Below are 19,830 nucleotides of genomic sequence, written 5' to 3'. Positions count from 1 at the left end.
TCTGTTGTTTTGTGTAGTTTTTCTATCATTTCATGTGTTTTATGACTGTACCTCGATTACAGTTTCATGGAGCATGAGACCATTTTAAGCTTTGGAGAATCTCTTCTTACAGTGCTTGGCATAGAGTAGAAACTTCATAAAAGTTTACTGGTTGGCTGATTATGAGGACTGACTGGGCAGATTTAAAAAGTTCTGGGCCTGTAAATTATTCCCTTGAGTGGAGTATATTCTAGCAACATGTCATTTATATGCTTACTTTAAGGAATTTATTTATTCTTTATATCCTACCTGCTTCCATTAAGGATTTGAAGTAGCATGCAACTTATGTGATGAGATTTCATATTGTTAAACATATTTGAACAGAAAGCTTTTTAAAATATTTTTAAAGAAATATATTCTACCAAAAGAAATAGGTAAGTCTATGATTTTTTTCCTCCCTGAGCTTCTGGGTTTTGCCAGTGAAATCAGTTATTTTGCCTAACATTGAATGTGTTAAACTTAAAACATATCATGGCCTCTTGGAAGCATCTCTGTTTTATTCTTCACTCTTCAGCTGTGAACCCTTTGTTGCACAGAAGCTTTGAAAGTGTCAGTCAGAACTAGAAAAGAATGAAGTATATTTCATATTTTGGGTTTGGGAAATCTGATTATTTCTCTTGGAACAGATTGTTCATTATAAGAGTGTCTATAATAAATGGAGCACACTGCCGAGATAGATGGAAATGAAATTAATTTGGCTCAGATGTGATCTTTGTTTTGCTTATGAGAATTTGAAACATCCTTACAGAGTTTCAAATTTCCATGCAATTTAGAAATAAAAGACATTTCAAAATGTGTCTGTCTCCCTTGCCAATGGCTGTCGTTCCCTTACCCCAGCCCCCTAGAACAGAAGAGCAAGCGTGCACAACTGTCTGTGGAATTGGGGTGTGATAGGACCTTATCAGAATTCTTGTTTAAAATATACATTTCACAAAGAAAAATATCGCATAAAACAATGTCCTTTTTGTTGTAGGTTGCCTATCAGATTGGTAACTATGAGTTGGCTAAGAAAGTTTTCTCCCCTGTTTGGGATTATTTTGTTGCTTCTCCACTTCGCAGTGAACAATCTGTTATTAGTTTAAGCAACGTGATGACTATTACACAGAGAAGGTAATTAGAAATATCCTTTTAAAGTATTAATTTGCTTATTGAAAATATGGATGTTGGGTGTGAAGCATAGAATTAATTTATTTTCAATTTCATGTTAAGATAGTCCCTGTAAAACTATTTCTAGTAAGTATCTTAGTAAGTGTATACGTTCCATGGTCTCAAGTCCTCGTTAGAAACTTTTTCCCTAGAGTTAGAATAAACACTGGAGGCATATGGTTGCATTCTGAATTTAAGGTAATGAAGGTTATGGGAAAAAACCCCCCAATACTAACCAAGCTAATGTCAGTTATATAAGAAAACACAAATATGCGTGGGGGACTTTTGGAATAGAGAAAGGTCAGGTTGGGGTTAAGGTTGTGGTCTGATGGGTGGACTATTAGGGTAAGAAGGCATTTTCTTCGCTTGAAGAGGCTCCAAGGATTAGACCATCAGCAATTGCAAATAGTCCCATAGAATCTTTATGAAACCACAGACCATCCTTTACTTTACTGCCATTTTTCCTTAAAAGGACAAAGTTTAAGAGCAGCCTCAGAAATGAGCATTAGTACGATTTCAGGCTGCCTCAACAAGTTCAAAAACAGCAACAATCTCCTTCACTAGCTTGTTAATGGCTGAAATTCCTTTAATAAGACAAAACTCTTCACTCCTAAATCAAAGGCAATGAGCTTAAAATGCGTGTCCTGGTTGAGGCAAGACATCAATAATGCTTATTCACGCAAAGGTGTAACTCCATTCAATTAAGCAAGTGTAGACTTAGCATTTACCATGTACAAGGATGCTAGGTGTTATGTGGGATGAATTTGAAAGGCATTTCAGAGGTGGAAGAGACAGGACTTGGAAGATTTTATGTGACCCATGGGATAAGAGAGCAAAAGTAGTGAAAGTTGACTGGGAAGCATAAGATGTTTACTAAGGGAACATGAGAGGTGGACCAAGTTTTTGGAGGAAGATAATGAATTTGATTGGGAATATTTTGAGTTCAGTTTTCCAGCAGGATGCCTTTGTGGACATGAGACAGCCAGGAGGTAGCTGAATATTTAGTGTTGACACCGAGGAGAGAGGTCAAGGCTAGAGATACAGATTTAGAAATTGTCCATTGAAGTCATCATTGAAATTTTGACAATGAGTGATATCTCCCAGAGAATGACTATTTAGCAGAAAAGATAGAAACTGGAATTGAACCCTGGGCGTCACTTACATTCAAGAGACGGAAGCAGGAGAAGGAATCAAGGAAGGATGTTGAAAATGTTTTGTGTTGGTCTCAACCTATCCATAACAACTATTGTGGCTGGACCAGTCCTTGTGGTTCTTATTATGATTGGAGAAGGTGCTCTTCAGCAACAACCATCAAGAAACTTTGAATTAGTTATGGGACCTGGAAATTACACAGCACACAGTGAGGTCGCAGGTAGACAGAGAGAAAGAGAGCATGTGCTTGGGCCTGAGGTTCTGCTTTTATTGGGGTCCTAAGGTTTTGAGGGCTCAGTCTTTATTGATGAATTTAAAACATAAGAGCAGGAATTTAAAGTGTGGGAAGAGAAGAAACAAGTGGCCCAAATGGTCAGTTATCAAAATCAACCAAGATCTCTAAAACAAAGGAGCCTCAGTGGGAGAGGTGACCTGGCTTTTTATCTAGTTGTGTTACTGGCAATGTGTTTATTCAAGATAGCCATCTTTGAAGTGGATGCCTCTTTGAAGTGGGTGCCTTAGGAATCAAAGCTTAAGTCAGGCATTTGCATTACAAAAAGAGAAAATCCAACTGTCAGATTTTACACTATAGAAAACGAGCAGTCCAGGATGTGAAAGTCTGGGAAAATGCATTGCCAAGGGAAGTGAGAGTTTCACCCTGGAGGGACTGGTCAGCAGTATTCAGTGCTAGTGCAAAGTCAGGCAGAGCAGTTGCTCAATAAAATACTACAGAGAGATTGGGTATGATGAAAGCTAAGAAGAGGCTTTAGGCTTGGCAATTAGGAGGCCAGTGGTGAGTTCAAGAAGACCATTTTTGGAGAGTGATGAGCTAGGAACCTTTTGCAATTGGCTAAGGAATAAATGAAAATGGAAAATTGTAGCGAGCAAAGATCACTCATATGAAGTTTGGTGGTAAAGAGAAGAGGAAATGGGCAGAAACTTGAGGGGGAGGGCAGGCTTAAGGAAAGAATTTTGGAGGATGGAGGGAAGGGAGACAGTGGAGAGAGAGAGACTGAGGACAGAAGAAAATTCACATGATAATGGCACTATGGTGGTAGAACTAAGAGGATATGAGAGCACATGAGGTGGAGAACAGGGGATTTAGAACATTCGCTTTGGGGAATGTGAACAAGCAGACATTAGGGATAAACGGAAGTGTTGCTGAGAAGTACTAATGACTAAGCTGATGTCACGTAACATGAATTTGTAGTAGGGCTCAGTTCCTTGCGGCTAAGGGCCACATTTGATTCATCTTTATATCCCAGAGCCTAGAATATTGTCTTGTACCTAGTAGGTGTTCAGCAAATGCTAGTTTGAATGAAAAAAGAATGAATGAGGAGAATAAATAAGTGACTAAGTGATTGACCATTGTGGCAGGGATAGAAACATTAGACGGTGACATCTATGCAAGGTCAGGCAAGTTGATTATTGTATAAAATAAGGGATACGGAATCTAAAATGCTAGGGAGGTCACTATTGGAATGATTGACCAGAATCTGAGCTGGATAGGGAAGGAAATGGAGCCGGGAGGAGGCGATACCCTGGGCTCATTACACCTGTCAAGGTAGTGATGGTCATCGTGAGGACAAAGAGTTTAGTATGAGTTGCAAGAGCGGGAGAACTAAAATTCTCCTGGCAAAGATAATTTCAGAGTGTAATATGATGGTGAAACAGATAATCTTCAAGTGTGAATTACTGATGTCAGATTCTTTTCTGTACTCTGGGGATAGAGGTTGTAGACAATAAATGGACCTGAAGCTTAGAAGGGAGGGTTTTCCACCAAGCAAGGCTAAGGGCAAGGAAGGGAATACAGTGTTTAATGGCAGGAATATGTTCCGAGAAATACATCCTTAGGCTATTTCATCATTATGTGAACATCATAGAGGGTACTTACACAAACCTAGATAGTATAGCCTACTACACACCTGGGCTATGTGGTCCTAACCCTATGGGACCACCATTGTATATGCAGTCTGTTGTTTTCCGAAAGTTTGTTATGCAGTGCATGACTGTATTGGAAAGAAAGATGGAAGACTGTAGATTTCACAGTTTTGCCAATGTTTGGCACTATTGACTGCAGCTTAGAAAAGATAAGTTGAAATAATCCAGGAGTTATTAAGACTCTGTCTCTCTCTCTCCGTCTCTCCCCCTCCCTCTTTCTCTTTAAACATGGCTGATTTTGCTAGAAATGACTCTTATTTTCAAGAAGTTCATTAATTGAAATTTTGAGCCTATTTTCTAAGTTTCTGAATATCTATGGTGATTTCATTATATTGATAAAAAAGAACTTTATATATTAGGACCAGAAAATTTTGCCAATAGTTATTTTTATGTACCTATGATATAATATGTCAGCAGCTTAATTTTCTTGGTTTTGAACTTGTTAAGGATCGTCTTTAATTTTAATGTAAACAGCTTACGAGAGATGTTCTACAATTTTTTGCTGCTGTCTTGGGATCATTGTCTAGATATTAAGAACAAATCAGTCTAACATGGCGAATTCACATGCTGAATCATTTTATATTTATAGCTGTAACATCATTTACCTCCTTTTGCAGATTACATTCAGATATTTTGGCAGAGACTTCTTCAATCCTCTTATACCTTTTTCTTAGAAATATTTTTGTAACAAGTGACATTAAAATTAAAGAAGAAAATCTTTTCTGTGACAATATTAAAGGCAATGAGATTTTCCCCTCTCAACAAGTAAGTGAATTAAAATGGCTGAAAATGTGCTGATTTCTCTTCATTTATTTCTTGATATTTCAAGTTCGTGTTCTTTTGAGATTGCATATCCTAGTTTGTGAATGGGCTGGGAGGCCATTGGATGATCGTGAAGTGTTATTGGATGTTCCATGTAGGTTTCACCAGACTGAGTTCATGTATTTTTTTCATTTTTTCAATTTATCTTTTTTCCCCTGTACAAAAGTGGTATACACTTCAAATATTAAAAAATGTACAATGTATAAAATGAAACCCATTGTAATCCTATTGCCCCTGAGAATGCTATGATTTTATTTTCATATAATGTCTCTAATTTTTAAAAATATGCGTAGACAAATCTGTTATTGCTATTATTATTCTTTTTTACAAAAATGAGATCATGATCTACTTGCTGTTCTGCACCTTGCCTATTTAACACTTTTTATAATTTGTCTTGGGCATATTTTCATGCTGGTACATATCAATCTACCAAATTCTTTTAATTTTAACTTTGCATTCCTGTCCAGGTAGGAAGTTAACCTCTCTCTTATTGATAGACGCTCAGGGTGGTTATAAACATTGCTTTATGTGCATCTGCAATCTTAGAATGCTCTTAGAATGTTAAAATGTTGATTTTAACAACAGTCCTACACTATTGTTTTCATTCTAGATTGAGTTTCACTCTTCTTTCTCTCTCCTTCCTATTTTACTCACCTTGGATATATAGTTTATTTTACAGTTGCTTTTTCCTACCAATTCATTTATTCATTAATTAATTAACCAATAAATTGTTACCCGAGACTGTGCCAGTTTCTGTGGATATGAAAGTCAAAAAAACATGACCCTTCTCCCTCGACAAGTTCACAGTCTTGTAGAGCCTGAGCACTCACAACTGTCAATCTGTTCCTACTACATTGCATTCAGTGTCTTCTTTCAGCATCCAGTCTGAGAATAAAGACAATCTCTAAGTACTACAATGAATTCCAGAATGCTGGACTATCATTCTAGTAATAACTTGATGTATGGAAATTTCTGGTTGCCACTCACACAGTTTTCTTTGTGTACAATGTATGTATATGTAGAAAAATAATGAAATCGTTCCCTAAGAAGGAGAAAGGAGGTGTAAGAGAGGACTGCTTTTTTTTTTTTTTTGCTGAGGAAGCTTCACCCTGAGCTAACATCTGTGCCAATCTTCCTCTGTTTTGTATGTGGGTTGCTGCCACAGGATGGCCACCGACAAGTGGTGTAGCTCCACACCTGGGAATCGAACCCAGGTTGGTGAAGTGGAGTGTGCTAAACTTAACCACTAGGCCACGGGGCCAGCTCCCTCCTATTTTTTTAAGTGGCGTTTAATCATAAAAACCTAACTTTACATTTTACTATCATTTTTATTTAAGTAGCAGAAATATAACAGAAGATTAATTTGGGCTACTGGAAATTTACCATTTTCTCACAAATCTGGAGGGGAAATGGGACTCTGTTCATCAAGAGGGGGCAATATTATAGAGACATTCTGTTGTAATTATTACTTGTTATAATTTATGTTTTGAAAAAGCTAAATTTTTGCTAACATTAAAATATAGCCAAGAATTTTATCTTACCAATGAAAAAAGATTGGTTTCTTTTCTGTTACTAGTGGTATATATATTGTTTTACAACAAATTCTGAAGTTTAATTCTAAGATTGCGTTGTCTGTAGGTAGACTTACTGGGGACTTAGAATTGTTCCTGAGTTTAGATTTTCTTCATACCGACATTCATGTTGTTAACTCACAAGGATCACATTTCTTACCCTTTCCTCTCCTTAGAAACATGTTAATTAAGCACCTGGTGTTGACTTTGTGTACCAATACCTGTTTTTTTACAGATGGCTAGACTAGCTGAATGTGAGAGAGTATTAGTGGCATTGGAACTTAGCAACTACCTAAATGATTCCAGTTATACCCTTCAAGCTGTGACTCAATGTTATGGCCTCCTTGCTCCTATAATCTATCACAATATTGTTTTGGTACCTGTGGTACAGGTAAGGGTATTTTTCTCCACCAGATAAGAGTATTTTTACAAAGGGCAACTCAACAATGCATTTTGGAAAAGAAAAAGCAGTGTACCTCTTATAAAGTACAAATAGATCAAGAACAAGTATTATGAAATTTTGTGAGTTAATGGAAAAACATTTTAATAATTTAAATTACATGTCCGGGCAACCATAGATGAGGACTTTAAAATGTTTTCTCTGAAAATATTCAGCCCCGTTGCTGTCCATATTTAAATATTGGCAATCTGCTTTTCTAAGTTTTTTAAAAGTCATTTCAATTTTTATGTTCTTGTGATGTTAGAAACAGCAATATTTATTCAAAGCATGTTGTTAAAGCCATCATCTGGGGAAAAATTGGTGGATGACCCAAGAAAAAATACTTGGTGTCTTGGTAATGGAGGAGTTGGAATTTATGGAAAAAGGGTAGGTGAGAGCTGGCTGAAAGGATTATATTAGTCATATATTCTTTCTAACAAATCAGCATAAACTTAGTGGATTAAAACAAAACCCATTTACTGTCTCATAGTTTTCTGTGGATTACGAGGCTGAATATGGGTTGGCTGGGTCTTCTGCACAGGGTCTCATCAATCTAAAGTCAAAGTGTTGGCCAGATGGTGATCTCTTCTGAGGTTTGGAGTCCTCTTCCAAGCTCACTGGCCGTTGAGGGAATTTATTTCCTTGTAGTTGTGTGATAGGAGGTCCTTAACTCCTGAAGACTGACGACCGATCCTGGCCACATGACCTTCTCCACTACACGGTGGTTTGCTTCTTCAAGGCCAGTGGGAGAGTCTCCTTTCAGATGCATGAGGAGTCTTGTATAACGTAAAAGAGTCATGAGAGTGATGATCCCATCACATTCACAGGCCCTACCCACACTTAAAGAGAAGGCATTATACAGGGCTTGTACATCAGGGGAGGAATCTTGGGGACCATCTTTGAGTTCTGCCTACCATAGGGAAATAATGAGAGAAGTATGATTTTATTGCTGATGCTTACAGAAAGTCATCATCATCACTATCATTGTCATCATCATCATTATCATCATCTACTCAGATTTTGAGAACCAAGAAGATATGAGTGAACTCATGCAAAATTTAAACATTTTTAATTCACTATTGAGGAAACTAACCAGAGAGCTTAAGTAACTTAACAAATGTTCATCTTGGAATAGGTATTCTGGGGCATAGACGTGCCTCCTTCTCCCGCATTGCCCACGTCTAGTAGTTCAGCAGCTGAAGAGATCTGCTTCCAGAATCCAAAATCTAGACTCACAGTTGATAAGCTTCCACATCATTTATAAGTGGATTGGAGCAGTATTCCCAGGTGTGGAATATGCTTCCTCCAGAACCCAGAGGCATCTACCTGGCATTGTCCTTTCTTCTTAGAGGTGAGAGATGCCAGATGTTAGACCTACTTTGGAGGAGGTATCTCAGCATGTCCCAGATTTTTCATTAATGTGTCAGGCCCCTGACTCTTCATAGGGTTTATTTCTACCCTCTGGAGGATATGCATCTTACCAAGGTCTTCAATGTACTTACTGTTTCTTGCTCACTAGGTCCGATTAACATGATGTTATTGATATAGTGGTCCAATGTTTTGTCTTGAGAAATGTCCAGAAAGTTCAGCTCTTTTCATAAAATATTATGTCAGAGGGTAGGAGAGTTATCATTGTCCTGGGGCAAGACTCTGAGTGTATACTCTTGTCTGCCCAGTGTGAATGGGAACTTCTTCTGGTACTTCTTCCTAATGGGATATTATTTCTATCCAATAAGATAGAAAAGAAAACAGTAGCCATATCAATGCATACCTTTTAATGTGCTCTGGCAAAGACACAACATTGGGAATAGTGGCTGCCGTTGGTGCTCAACTGGCTGAGTTCAGGATAGTCCACTGTCATCCTCTAGGTCCCTGTTGTGCAAGGTGTCTTTAGCTACACTACAGAGAATGGGTTATATCTATGAGTAAAAGCTTAGGAAAGGAGTTTCTAACTAAATTGTATTGTTTGGAATAGGAAAAGATGAGTGGAATAGAGGGAAGTTTCCGGAAATAGGCATCAATATGTATGAGAATGTAATATATGACAGAATTGGCATTCCAATTCAGTGGGAAGAGAATGGATATTTTTAATAAATTGTGGTAAAAAACTGGATATTTATCTGAAAAAGTGGAGTTTGACCCCTATTTTGTACCATATATAAAAAGTCCAGATGTATTAAAGACTTAAATGTAAAATCAAGCAAAAAATTTTATGAAAAAAAATCCCAGGAGATTACATGTGCAATCCAGGGTTGGGGAAACACTGTCTAATCAAGACAGAAATCTTAGAAATAACAAGAAAGATAAGACATATTAGACTATATTTCCAGCAACCTGTGTGTGACAAAAAGGACCATAACAAAGACAGTAGAAAATTCATAGATTTGGAAAAAGTGTCTAACATTGATGAGGATAAATATATATAAGAAAAAATCTGACAAATTGACAATAACTTAATAGAAAAAATGGGCATGGGATAGGAATAGGCAGTTTACAGGAGAGCAAATCCAAGTGGCCAAGAAAATATGACAAGATGCTCAAACTCTGAATATCTGTAGACATGCACCTTAAACGAACAATGTAATATCACTGGCAGAATTGAAAAGATCTGTTAATTCTTATTGCTGGCGAGGATGTGGGGCAAAGGCATTCTCATTCATGGATGGGGGAAATGTGAATTGTTATAGGCTTTGGATCTTGGTAAGCAATCATAATTTTAATTAAATTAAATATATATATATATATACATATATATATTTTTTTTTTTGGTGAGGAAGACTGACCTGGAACTAACATCTGTTGCCAGTCTTCCTCCTTTTGCTTGAGGAAGATTGTCCCTGAGCTAACATCTGTGCCCAGTCTCCCTCTACTTTTGTATGTGAGACACCACCACAGCATGGCTTGATGAGTGGTGTGTCGGTCCACACCTGGGATCCGAACAAGTGAACCCCGGGCTGCCAAAGTGGAGTGCACAAACTTAACCGCTACGCCACTGGGCTGGCCCCTAAATCTAATTTTAATTAAAATTAAAAACAAATATTCCTGATGCAGCAATCCCTCTATTAGTAGTTTATCCCATAAAATAAATTTTTAATAAGATTAAAAATGCATTTACCTGGGCTGACCCCGTAAGTGGTCCTGGAGGATGGTGCCTCATCCCCACTGGGTGTCATTTCAAGGCTGATGCCTCAGTTGCCACTCATAGTTGGCAAGTGGGCAAGGGTGTTTACTGTGGCATTCTTGATGGTGGCAAAAAAACTGGAGACAAAGAGAAAGTGCAGTAGCAGGAGAATGGCCAGTTCTGACAGACTGTAAGATTAACTAAAATTGTGCAACATGAGATTCTGGAAATGGCTGAATAAATTATGGTTGATCCACACTAAATAATATTATTCGGCCATTAGAAATAATGAGTTAGAGTTATACCTGTAGACTTAAGAGGGATTTTTTACAAGACATGGTTGAAGGAAAAATGCACAGTTCAGAAAAGTATGTATAAATTCCATCTTATAACATAACATTAACCCTCCTTCTATGTCCGTTTATGTATTTATACCTAGGTATATGGTAATTCTAGCCTGGAGAAAGCTACAAAACTACTAGGTTGTTAACATGGTTTGGGGCTCTGGCGTGGTAGGGTGGGAGAGGGTGGTTGTGAAGGGGCAGAATTAAAGAAGCAGTAAGAAAACTCACAAGTGTACTGTAACAATAGGAATAATATTGTTAGAGTGGTGGCTTGAAACAACTAATTGGCCCCCAAAGGACCAACATCCATATATTAATTTGTCCTTTGGGATAATGTGAATGATGACTAGATTAATGCAATCTCAGCTCTATTTTCCTGATAGGAATATTTCTCAGAACTGCAACAGTATTGAAAACTAAACTTAATTGTCTAACTCTTGATTAAATTCAGGACCATGTGATATGAAGCAAGGAGGAGAAGAAGTGAATGCTGATATTAATTGATTTCCTGAGATATGAATGTTTGCTTTTAGTTTTAAAGGAAACTGTTATTTCAAGTACCTGGTATCACTGTATATTTAATATGGTACAAACTTCTCCATATGGTTTTTCAAGGCCTTCCTAAGCCTGGGTGTGATCTTTAGTTCCTTGTATTCATGTAACATTCTACCTATATTTTTTATGGCACTTGTCAAAATGCATTTTATAGTTATTTTATCCTCTCCACTAGTTTTCAAGTCCTTTGGAGGAAGGACTCATTTGAAAATTGAATATATCAATTTTGTCTCAGAGTACACTCCTTTATACATGATAAGCAATTTATCTGTAGTTATTCATAACAATAACATTTGATGGCTTAAAACTTGCATAATTTGAGTAAAACATTTTATAATGCGTAAAGATGGTATTTTTTGACAAAACACATTGTGCTTCTATTTTTTAGATCTTGATAAAGTGTGTAGTGGTTTTGCAAGGACTCCCCAACATCATCCAGGCAAAGAAGCATACTGCAAGTTCCCAAAGCATGCAGCACATGATAGCTTGTTGTATCTTCTACATAACAAAGGTATTTATCTCATTCTTTGTCTAGAGTCATAAAATTTGGGAGCAATAATGATTTAAAAAGTTAAGCTACTTTTAATCAGAGTAATTAAAATATTTTAAAAAGTAGCACCCTAAAGCATTTTTAGATCAAAAGCAAATGGAAAGTATAAAATTACTGAATAGATATCTGTTGTAGAACTTTTTGATGAAATTGTGGTGCTTGTCAAATGAATATTTGATCTTATTTTGAGATAGCATTTGGACATTTATAAGCATAATATATTGTCACAGAAAACAAATTTGTTTCAAAACCCCAAAACATCTATTATGTATTTATTATACTGTAGTCAACCTGCGTATCATCTTGCCAGGTTGTGACCTCAGTGGAACCTGTAGGCAGACCCAAAGCATCTTAACCCAGGAGTTGTGTCAGGACAGTGGGCCTTAGAAGATGCTGAGAGACCCGGTAGCAGGGTTATGATTGAATGGTCACTGAGTAAAGGAGACTATGGTAATCCCATGAAATCAGAATGTAAAAAATGATGTTACGCCTGAAAGAAGGGGCAGATGAAGCACAGAGTTTAAGGGTGTTTCTGAGATTGGTGTGCAGGGCCCTGAAGCAAACAGAGAAACTGTAGAGGTGAAGGAAGACTGTACCGATCGAGGGTGATCTCTCGTGCCAGCTCTAATGGCCTAGTGGTTAAAGTTCAGTGCTTGCACTGCTTCGGTGGCCTGGGTCCATTTCCTGGTCACAGAAGCACACCACCAAGTCTGTCAGTTGTCGTGCTGTGGCAGTGGCTCACATAGAACTAGATGGACTTACAACTAAAATATATGCCATGCACTGGGACTCTGGGGAGGGAAAAAAAAGAAAGAGGAAGACTGGCAACAGATGTTAGCTCAGGGCGATTCTTTCACTGCCAAGAAAGAAAAAATATAAGGATCTAAGTCAGAAAGAAGACAAGGCAAAATGTGGTCAGAGTATGTATAAGGTCAGGGTATATAAAGTAGGAGATATATATATAAAGGCAAATGGAGTTCAAACCGTATGAAAACATCTGAGGATGTTCTTTCCTAACCACAGGTGGACAGAGTAGTCAGGAGGTTGTGGAAATTGACAGCTAGAGATCAAGCAGCAAAGACTGGAGACCTCGAGGAAGAACCTAGTGATGCGGAGTGGGGCTGATGGGTAGCAACTAAGGCATGTTGGGATTGGACAATAAGGGAATGACCTGGCTATGGAGAGAATGGTCATCAAGAGACTGACCATTGGTGTCTGAGTTTAGCCACTAAGAGAAAGGCTAAGGGGCACTGGGGATTGTAGGTAAGATTGATCTTGATTTTGAGCTTGCTTTTTTTAAGGCAGGAGAAGCAAACCTGAGCTTTCTTGAATTGGTTGCTCTTTAACACAAGCATCACATCACAATATTATATCAATATCATCATCGCCTTCAACCCTAAATCAATAAACTTTTGTTTAAAAAATACATGCATATAAATAATAGTGGATACAGAGAGTTCTATGACAAGGTCTCTGCCCTTCATGGGTTTATAATCCAGTTAGGGAGACAAGACATAAACTAGTTTTTCATTTTATTTCGCTTATTCATTCAACAAACATTTGTTGATTACATATCTGTGTCAGATACTGTCTTGGGCAGTTGATATATGCACAAAGGGTTGGAGAGAACCCCAGAGTAGCTATAAAAGAAGAAAGAGAAGACACAGAAGGAGAATGAGAAGGGCAAGGATAAGGAGAATGAGGAGGAGGAGGAGGAGGGGGACAGGGAGGTGGAAGAGAGGGGAAGGGAGAGGAAGAGGAAGAAATCATGGATAACACAGAGTTCTAGCTTGGGTGGTGGATGGATGGTGGCGACACAAAAAGGCATGCAGGAAATCAGTAAGGACTGGGACAACTGGGAAAGGCTTCACCTAGGAGATGAGACTTAAGATATTCTCTAAAGGAAGAGTTACAAAGTCAAATCCCTACTGGGGACCAGGAGGTAAATGAATTCATGAATTGGTTGAATGTAGGACAACGTTTGTTGGGTCCTGAGACAATCTCCATACCTATAGGCGTTTAAATTCATTAAAAAGACAGCAACCCTGTCCATCAAATCAAAGGCTGTTTGGACAGATTCATTAATTCAACAAATATGAATGAAGTGCTTATAACACGACAGACACTGTTCTAGGCACTGGGGATACAGTAATAAAAAGGTCACTTTCCTGCTCTCACAGAACTTATGGTCTAGTGGGGGAGACAGACAACAAAGGAGCATCTATAATATAATTCCGTGAAAGTTTGTGTGTTATAGGCAAAAAGAAAAACATTAAAGGAGAGAGACTTTGGGGGGTTGGGTCCACTTTAGACAGGATGACCCTGCAGCAAGAGGAACAGTAGAATTGAGATAGATGGAGAAGGAACAGCTTTGTAGATGGAGGGGATGGAGCGTTATGTGAGCAAATGTACTTAGGGATTCATGGCCAAGTGTAGCCTGCAAATGAGTAGGCTAGTTTAGGTGGCGTAAATCATTTGTGTGGGGCTGTGATTCCCTACCTGTTGGCTTGAGAGTTATTGTAAGAGGTCTACATATTCATAAGTGTGCCTAGTGTTGTTTGTAGACTGAATCAATGTATTCCCACATATGTGTTTTGCTTTTTTGCGAGGATGTGTGAAAGTAATTAAAATAGTTAATAAATTTATTTTAGCTTTTGCTTAATGAGAAGAATTACTAGAGAAATGTTACTATTGCTCAAAGTCTTGTGAGAAGGCTGTTTATTTATTTTAAGGTAAAGAGATAGTGGAATTTGGGGGAGGTGGCAGCTTAAGCACTCATCCCTGATTTGCTCTACTTTCAAACTCCTATTTTAGGTGTTATAGTAGCCTCAGTAGGCCAGCTGGTAAAGCCTGACTGGGTATCTTATCTTAGGCTGTGGGGAGAGGGATGGAAAGAGGGCATTTTATGGGACCTCATTCACCTCGGAAACAAGAAAGAACCAAGAGACCAGAGGGGGAGAGGTAGGCTTATTTATCCTCGTTGTTCGACCTGAGGACCAGCATAATATGTTTCCTCAAAGGCTTTAGTTGACTGAATCCAGTGAATCTGCTGAAAGAAGGGCTGTAGCTGTCTTCCTGTCTTATGTGGTCCTCACAGGACCCTTCTGATTTGGCCAAGGATCTGGAAGAATTCTTCATGGGTGGACTGATCTGATCCATCACTTTAGTAGGAACTTAAGTTTGCTTCCATGGAGGTCTGACAACAGGGAGCCCTCTGCCCTCTACTGTAGCAAAGAGGGTGTGATTTGCTGCTGTTCATGGCCTGACCTTAGGAGCAGAAAATCCTAGTCCTTCCGTCACTCACTGGTTTACCACTGTTGGGGCGACCTTTATAACTGGTCTGTGTAGATGCTGAGGGAGCATAAACTATTAGCAGGAAGAGAAAAATAATAACTCACTTTGGGGGAGTCAGAACCCCAAGCAGGAAGAGCAGGCCACACATCAAAATAATTGTGTTACTCTCACCATGTTGAAAAACACCACAGGTGACTTACGGAGGTCTGGAGGTAGAAAGGAAATAAGCTCCCTGGGTCTCAGGCAGGATTAATGTAAGAACATTTGTATAGACACATGTTGGTGAAATTCCTAAAACCCAAGGATAAGGGCAAACATTAAAGTTCTGAGACCCGAAGAACAGGTTATCTGCAATGGAAAGAGAATCAATTAGCTTCAAACTTTTTATCAGCAGTGCTAGACATTAAAATACTGGAGCAACGTTTGTAGAATCCTGAGGGAAAAGACCTAGGTCCCAAAATTAATAAGCAGGAAAGATAGCATTCATTTATGAGGGCAAAAGAAACATTTTCAGAAGCGCAGGCGTGTAGAAGGTATTCTGCTCATGTACTTATCCGAGGAAAACACTTGAGGAAGTACTCTATCGAATGACAGTTGGTTCAGAACAGAAATCCCAAGATAGGGACAGACAAAAAGGAGTGGAATCATGGGAGCAATGAATCTTGCAATACATGTATTATTAAAATTAAATAGATAATAATGGTGTGACTAGGACTTTGTAATATAAATGCTAAGTAGGGACTCTTGAAATAGAAGAATCATCCTTGAAAGAAAAACTTGTCAGGAACCTAGAACTAAAACCTCCATCCTGTTTGGGGCTGAGGGAGGGCTGAGCAGGTAGAGGTTCTTGTTGCACTGTTGGGTGTTTTTAAAAAATATGTATAGTATGAAATTATTATTTTGGGGATAGAATATATATATATTTAAAGATGACTCAGAGGAGTATGTAGCTGTGAGCAGAACTTTAAAGCACAGTAGGACTTGTAAATTGACAGAAAGGAAAAATAAACAAAGGAATGATGAGGAAAAATGGCTAGTTCAGCAAAAGTAAGAAGGCAGCAAAAGAGATAATATTTAAGATGGAAGGAATAAAATCAAGTATATTAATTACCTCACTAAGCATGAATGAACTCAGAAGACAGAGACTGCTGGATGGGTTAAAAAGTGAGGTTCAAATGGATATATTTCAAGAAACAGTCGTAACACAAAGTGACAAACACTGGTTGAGAAATAAATGGATAGACAAAGGTACTGGGAAAATGCGAACAAAAATGAAGGAGGAGCGGCAATTTTCGTATCTGAGAGAGCAGAATTCAGGGCCCAAAACGTTACTGAGGACAAAGAGAGGCCTTATGTAGCGTTCTTCAAATCTGTTCTGTCTGATCGCCCTTCTTTGCTCCTGGACAGCATCTGGTCACTTTCTGGTCTTGGGACAGTCTTGCTGTCAAGTATTAAATATCGAGTCTGAATTAAAACAAAACTTGAATTTTTTTACAAGAGCAAATTAAAGGAGAAAAGTAATTAAATGACATGAAAAATGCTAGAAGGCATTTGATAACACGTAGCAATCTTTCCTCATAAAATTTCTAAATAAGTTAGGAAGGGAAGGAAGCTATTGACTAATGGTGAAGACATTTACCAAAATTTTAGAGCAAATATCATATTAAATGGCAAATTTATGAAGCCATTTCCTTAAAAATCAGGCACAGGAGATGCTGACTGTTAAAGTATGAATCATTATTTGTAGAGATTCTGTCTTATGCAATAGATAAAGACATGAAATAATTTTATAATATTAGAAAAGTATAATTTACCTTTAATTGTAAAGGTCTCAAAAGCTCATGAGAAGATAGTTAAAAATTACTAGAACTAAAGAGAATTTATAAAGTGGTTATATGTAAGACACCTACAAATTGATTTTTTTTTAATACTAGCACTAACTAGTTAGAAATTGAGAGCGGAAAATACACCACTTATAATACACAGTATTTTAGCTTAACAGAATGTTAAAGGACCTAAATAAAAGAACTGTGAAATCTTACTGAAGGACACAAAATAAGATCTGAACACATGGCAGGCCACACCAAGTTCATGAATAGGAAGACTTACTGACATAGAAATATAAGGCCTTCCTAAAATAATATTTAAATGTAATGCAGTTCTAATGAGAATCCCAATGAGGTTTCTCTGAAACTGATTTGAATAATTTAAAATTTCTCACTAGATGTTAAAATTTACCATAAAGCCACTTCAATAAAAAATAATGTTAACAGAGTAATGGGCAAATAGTTCAGCGGAATAGAATAGAGAGTCCAGGAATAGCCAGCTCCTGGCCTACAGAAGAATTTAACATATGACAAAGGTGGAATTTAGATTCATTGAGAAAATGATAATTTATTGTAATAGTTTATTTAATAAAGGGTGCTGATATAACTGATTGTTCATCTAAAGATAAATTCAGAGCCCTACCTTACACCATAAACAAAATCAAGCCCAGATGGATTCAAGGATATTTGTATGGTCAGGAGAGACCTTTTTCAATGAGGCACAGAATCAAAAGATACGCTGAAAAAGATAAATAGATTACATGATAATTAAAAATATTTTTTATGGCAAGACACTATAAACAAAGCTTAAAGGCAAATATTAAAAAATATATGACAGATATAGGATTATTAACACTGATCACCTCAGGGAGTAATCAGTGAGAAAATATGAAATAATTTTACAGTTTGGGAAAAGAAGAATCAGATTTATTTCTAATTATGGAGGATATGATTAAATGTTTCAGTCACCTTAAAAAGTGGAGCATTAAACATTTACCAGAGGATGAGTGGCTATCTTCTGAGGTTGGAGAGAAGCCATTGAAAGACTTCAAACCTGGAGATGACATAATGAGATTTGCACTTAAGAAAAAAGAAATTCTTCCGGTTGTACAACAGCAGCTAGTAATTAGAGAGAGAGAAACCTGAGGCAGGGAATGAGTTAGAAGGTGAGAGATGATAAACTAAAATAGTATGGAAAAGTGGGAGAGAGAAGTGAAAGGCTTCAAGAGTTATTTATGAGATAGAATTGAGAACCTAGAAACCTATTGAGTATGGGGAGACAAAGGAAGGAGAAGGAAGAGTCAATAGTCATCCAGCTATCTGCCCTGGGCAGTGGGGTGAATACAGTGCTATGTGTTGAACCCTGAATGGGCAGTAATATTGTGTGGGAAAGAACTAAAAGATAATGAGTTTTGAATATATTGAACCTTGGGACCTGTAGGATATCCAAAGTGGTGCCCATTATATCATTGGACCTATTGGCTTGGAGTTCAGGAGAGGCCCAATGCGTATAAAGACAAAGGAGTCCTTTGTATATGGACTCGATTGAAGCAATAGAAACAGGTGATATTATTACCTGGGGACAGTGTGTAGATGGGGAAAGGAAGAGAATTATTTAAGAATCTCAAGGGTGCACTTAGTCCAAGGGGCCAGTCCTGCTTCTAGAAGGCAAGAGGAAGAATTGGAGAGTCGATTAGTCCAAAGCTGTTTTGTCATTTCTACCCCGTCTCCAACCTCAAGAATCTTCCTGCTGCTGTTAGTTCTGTCATTGTCACATGGCGTAACCATTGAAAGCAGGGGGGTCCCACACAATCCGAAGCACCCCTTTCCATTTCCAATGCTGCAATTACACACACATTAATTGGTGTTAAGCTGGGCTAAAAGTGCACCTTCCAAGGTTACTAATTTTAGAATATATTCATCTGCTTTCCCTTTTGCCCCCTAAATCCTTCCATCAATGAGTATATCCAGGAAAGGGGTATCTTTCAAATAAGAAAAGGCCAGATTACATGCTCTTTCCAAGGCACTGGACAGCTACTCACTTTGTATTTAAATAACTAATAGCAGCTGCTGTGGTGTTTCTCCCAGAACAAAGAAACTCTATTCAAGCTAGTGTGTTCCTTGCAACTTGCCAATAGCGACTTCTGCTAAAAACCAACCAACCAACCAAACGACAATTCTGTTTATGCACAACATGTGCCTGTTAATGGGAGGAGCCAGGAGAGGGAAAGGATGGAGATCTGGGAGAGGAGGGAGGGGCGGCTAGAGCCGGATCCCTGAGGTGGCAGGAGGCAGTGGGATCTGAGCACGCGCGGGAGGGGTTAGTCCAGACGGGAGAGTCTCCTCCTCCCCCTTACAGGAGGGAAGGATGGTTGCAGTCACAGGTAGGTTTGTGTACAGGGGATAAGGTCGTTCCCCTACATTTCCTCTGTGGAAAGGAAGCAAGGCCATTTGCTGAGAGTGAGGAGGTGGAGAGTAAAGGCGGGTTTCAGAGAATTGAGATGTTTGCAACCGCCCCCGTGGAAGATGAGAGAGAGCAATGACCTAGAATAAGTAGGGTTTCCGACCAGCATTTGGGGGCTGGTGGAGGCTGAAGTTCTTGAATTCACATTCCTCCCCTCTCTGCCTTGTGCGATTTTTCTCTCCTGTAGCAGCCAGCAGCTTGGGGCTGGCTCTGTGTTTCCGCACTTGCCATGCATGCCTCCATTCCCTTTTCCCCCTTTGAGGAATCGTATTGAGAACCAACTGATGTTATTGTAGAAATGCCCCTGAATGTGTTCTGGACATTTTTCAAAAAGTAAAGTATGTATTAATGTCAGAATTTTGCTGTTAGAGGTAGTTCTGTCCCAAATTGATAGGCTGAGAACTGTCATTTCAGAAGCTTCTTCCAGCCTGACCAACAGTCCCAGAACCCTCCACTAGCCCTGAGTTACAGGTCTCAGGTATTTATCTGATATAAACACAGTTTTAGATGGATTTTCTCTTAGGACATGTAAACCCCAATTAGTCAAGTGGCTCTATTTCTTTTCT

At 38.3% G+C, this 19,830-nt stretch overlaps 1 protein-coding gene across 9 annotated transcripts in view; it reads left to right on the top strand.

Moving 5' to 3' along the window:
* The window catches only part of CFAP54 (cilia and flagella associated protein 54), a 298,057-nt gene that overhangs the window by 87,122 nt on the left and 191,105 nt on the right, over positions 1-19,830 (top strand). For 7 of the 9 annotated variants that reach the window (XM_046646604.1, XM_046646603.1, XM_046646600.1 and 4 more), the window contains 4 exons: positions 1,013-1,149; positions 4,896-5,043; positions 6,907-7,062; positions 11,519-11,641. The exons of 1 other annotated variant lie outside the window; for it this stretch is intronic. In XM_046646604.1, the coding sequence (XP_046502560.1) occupies positions 1,013-1,149; positions 4,896-5,043; positions 6,907-7,062; positions 11,519-11,641 (564 nt within the window). The remainder of the gene's footprint in view (positions 1-1,012; positions 1,150-4,895; positions 5,044-6,906; positions 7,063-11,518; positions 11,642-19,830) is intronic. One more of the 9 variants, XM_046646605.1, reaches the window with a different exon arrangement.

Source organism: Equus quagga, chromosome 19 (assembly GCF_021613505.1).
Source record: "Equus quagga isolate Etosha38 chromosome 19, UCLA_HA_Equagga_1.0, whole genome shotgun sequence".
NCBI lineage: Eukaryota > Metazoa > Chordata > Mammalia > Perissodactyla > Equidae > Equus > Equus quagga.
This window is presented reverse-complemented; position numbering and strand designations above follow the sequence as displayed.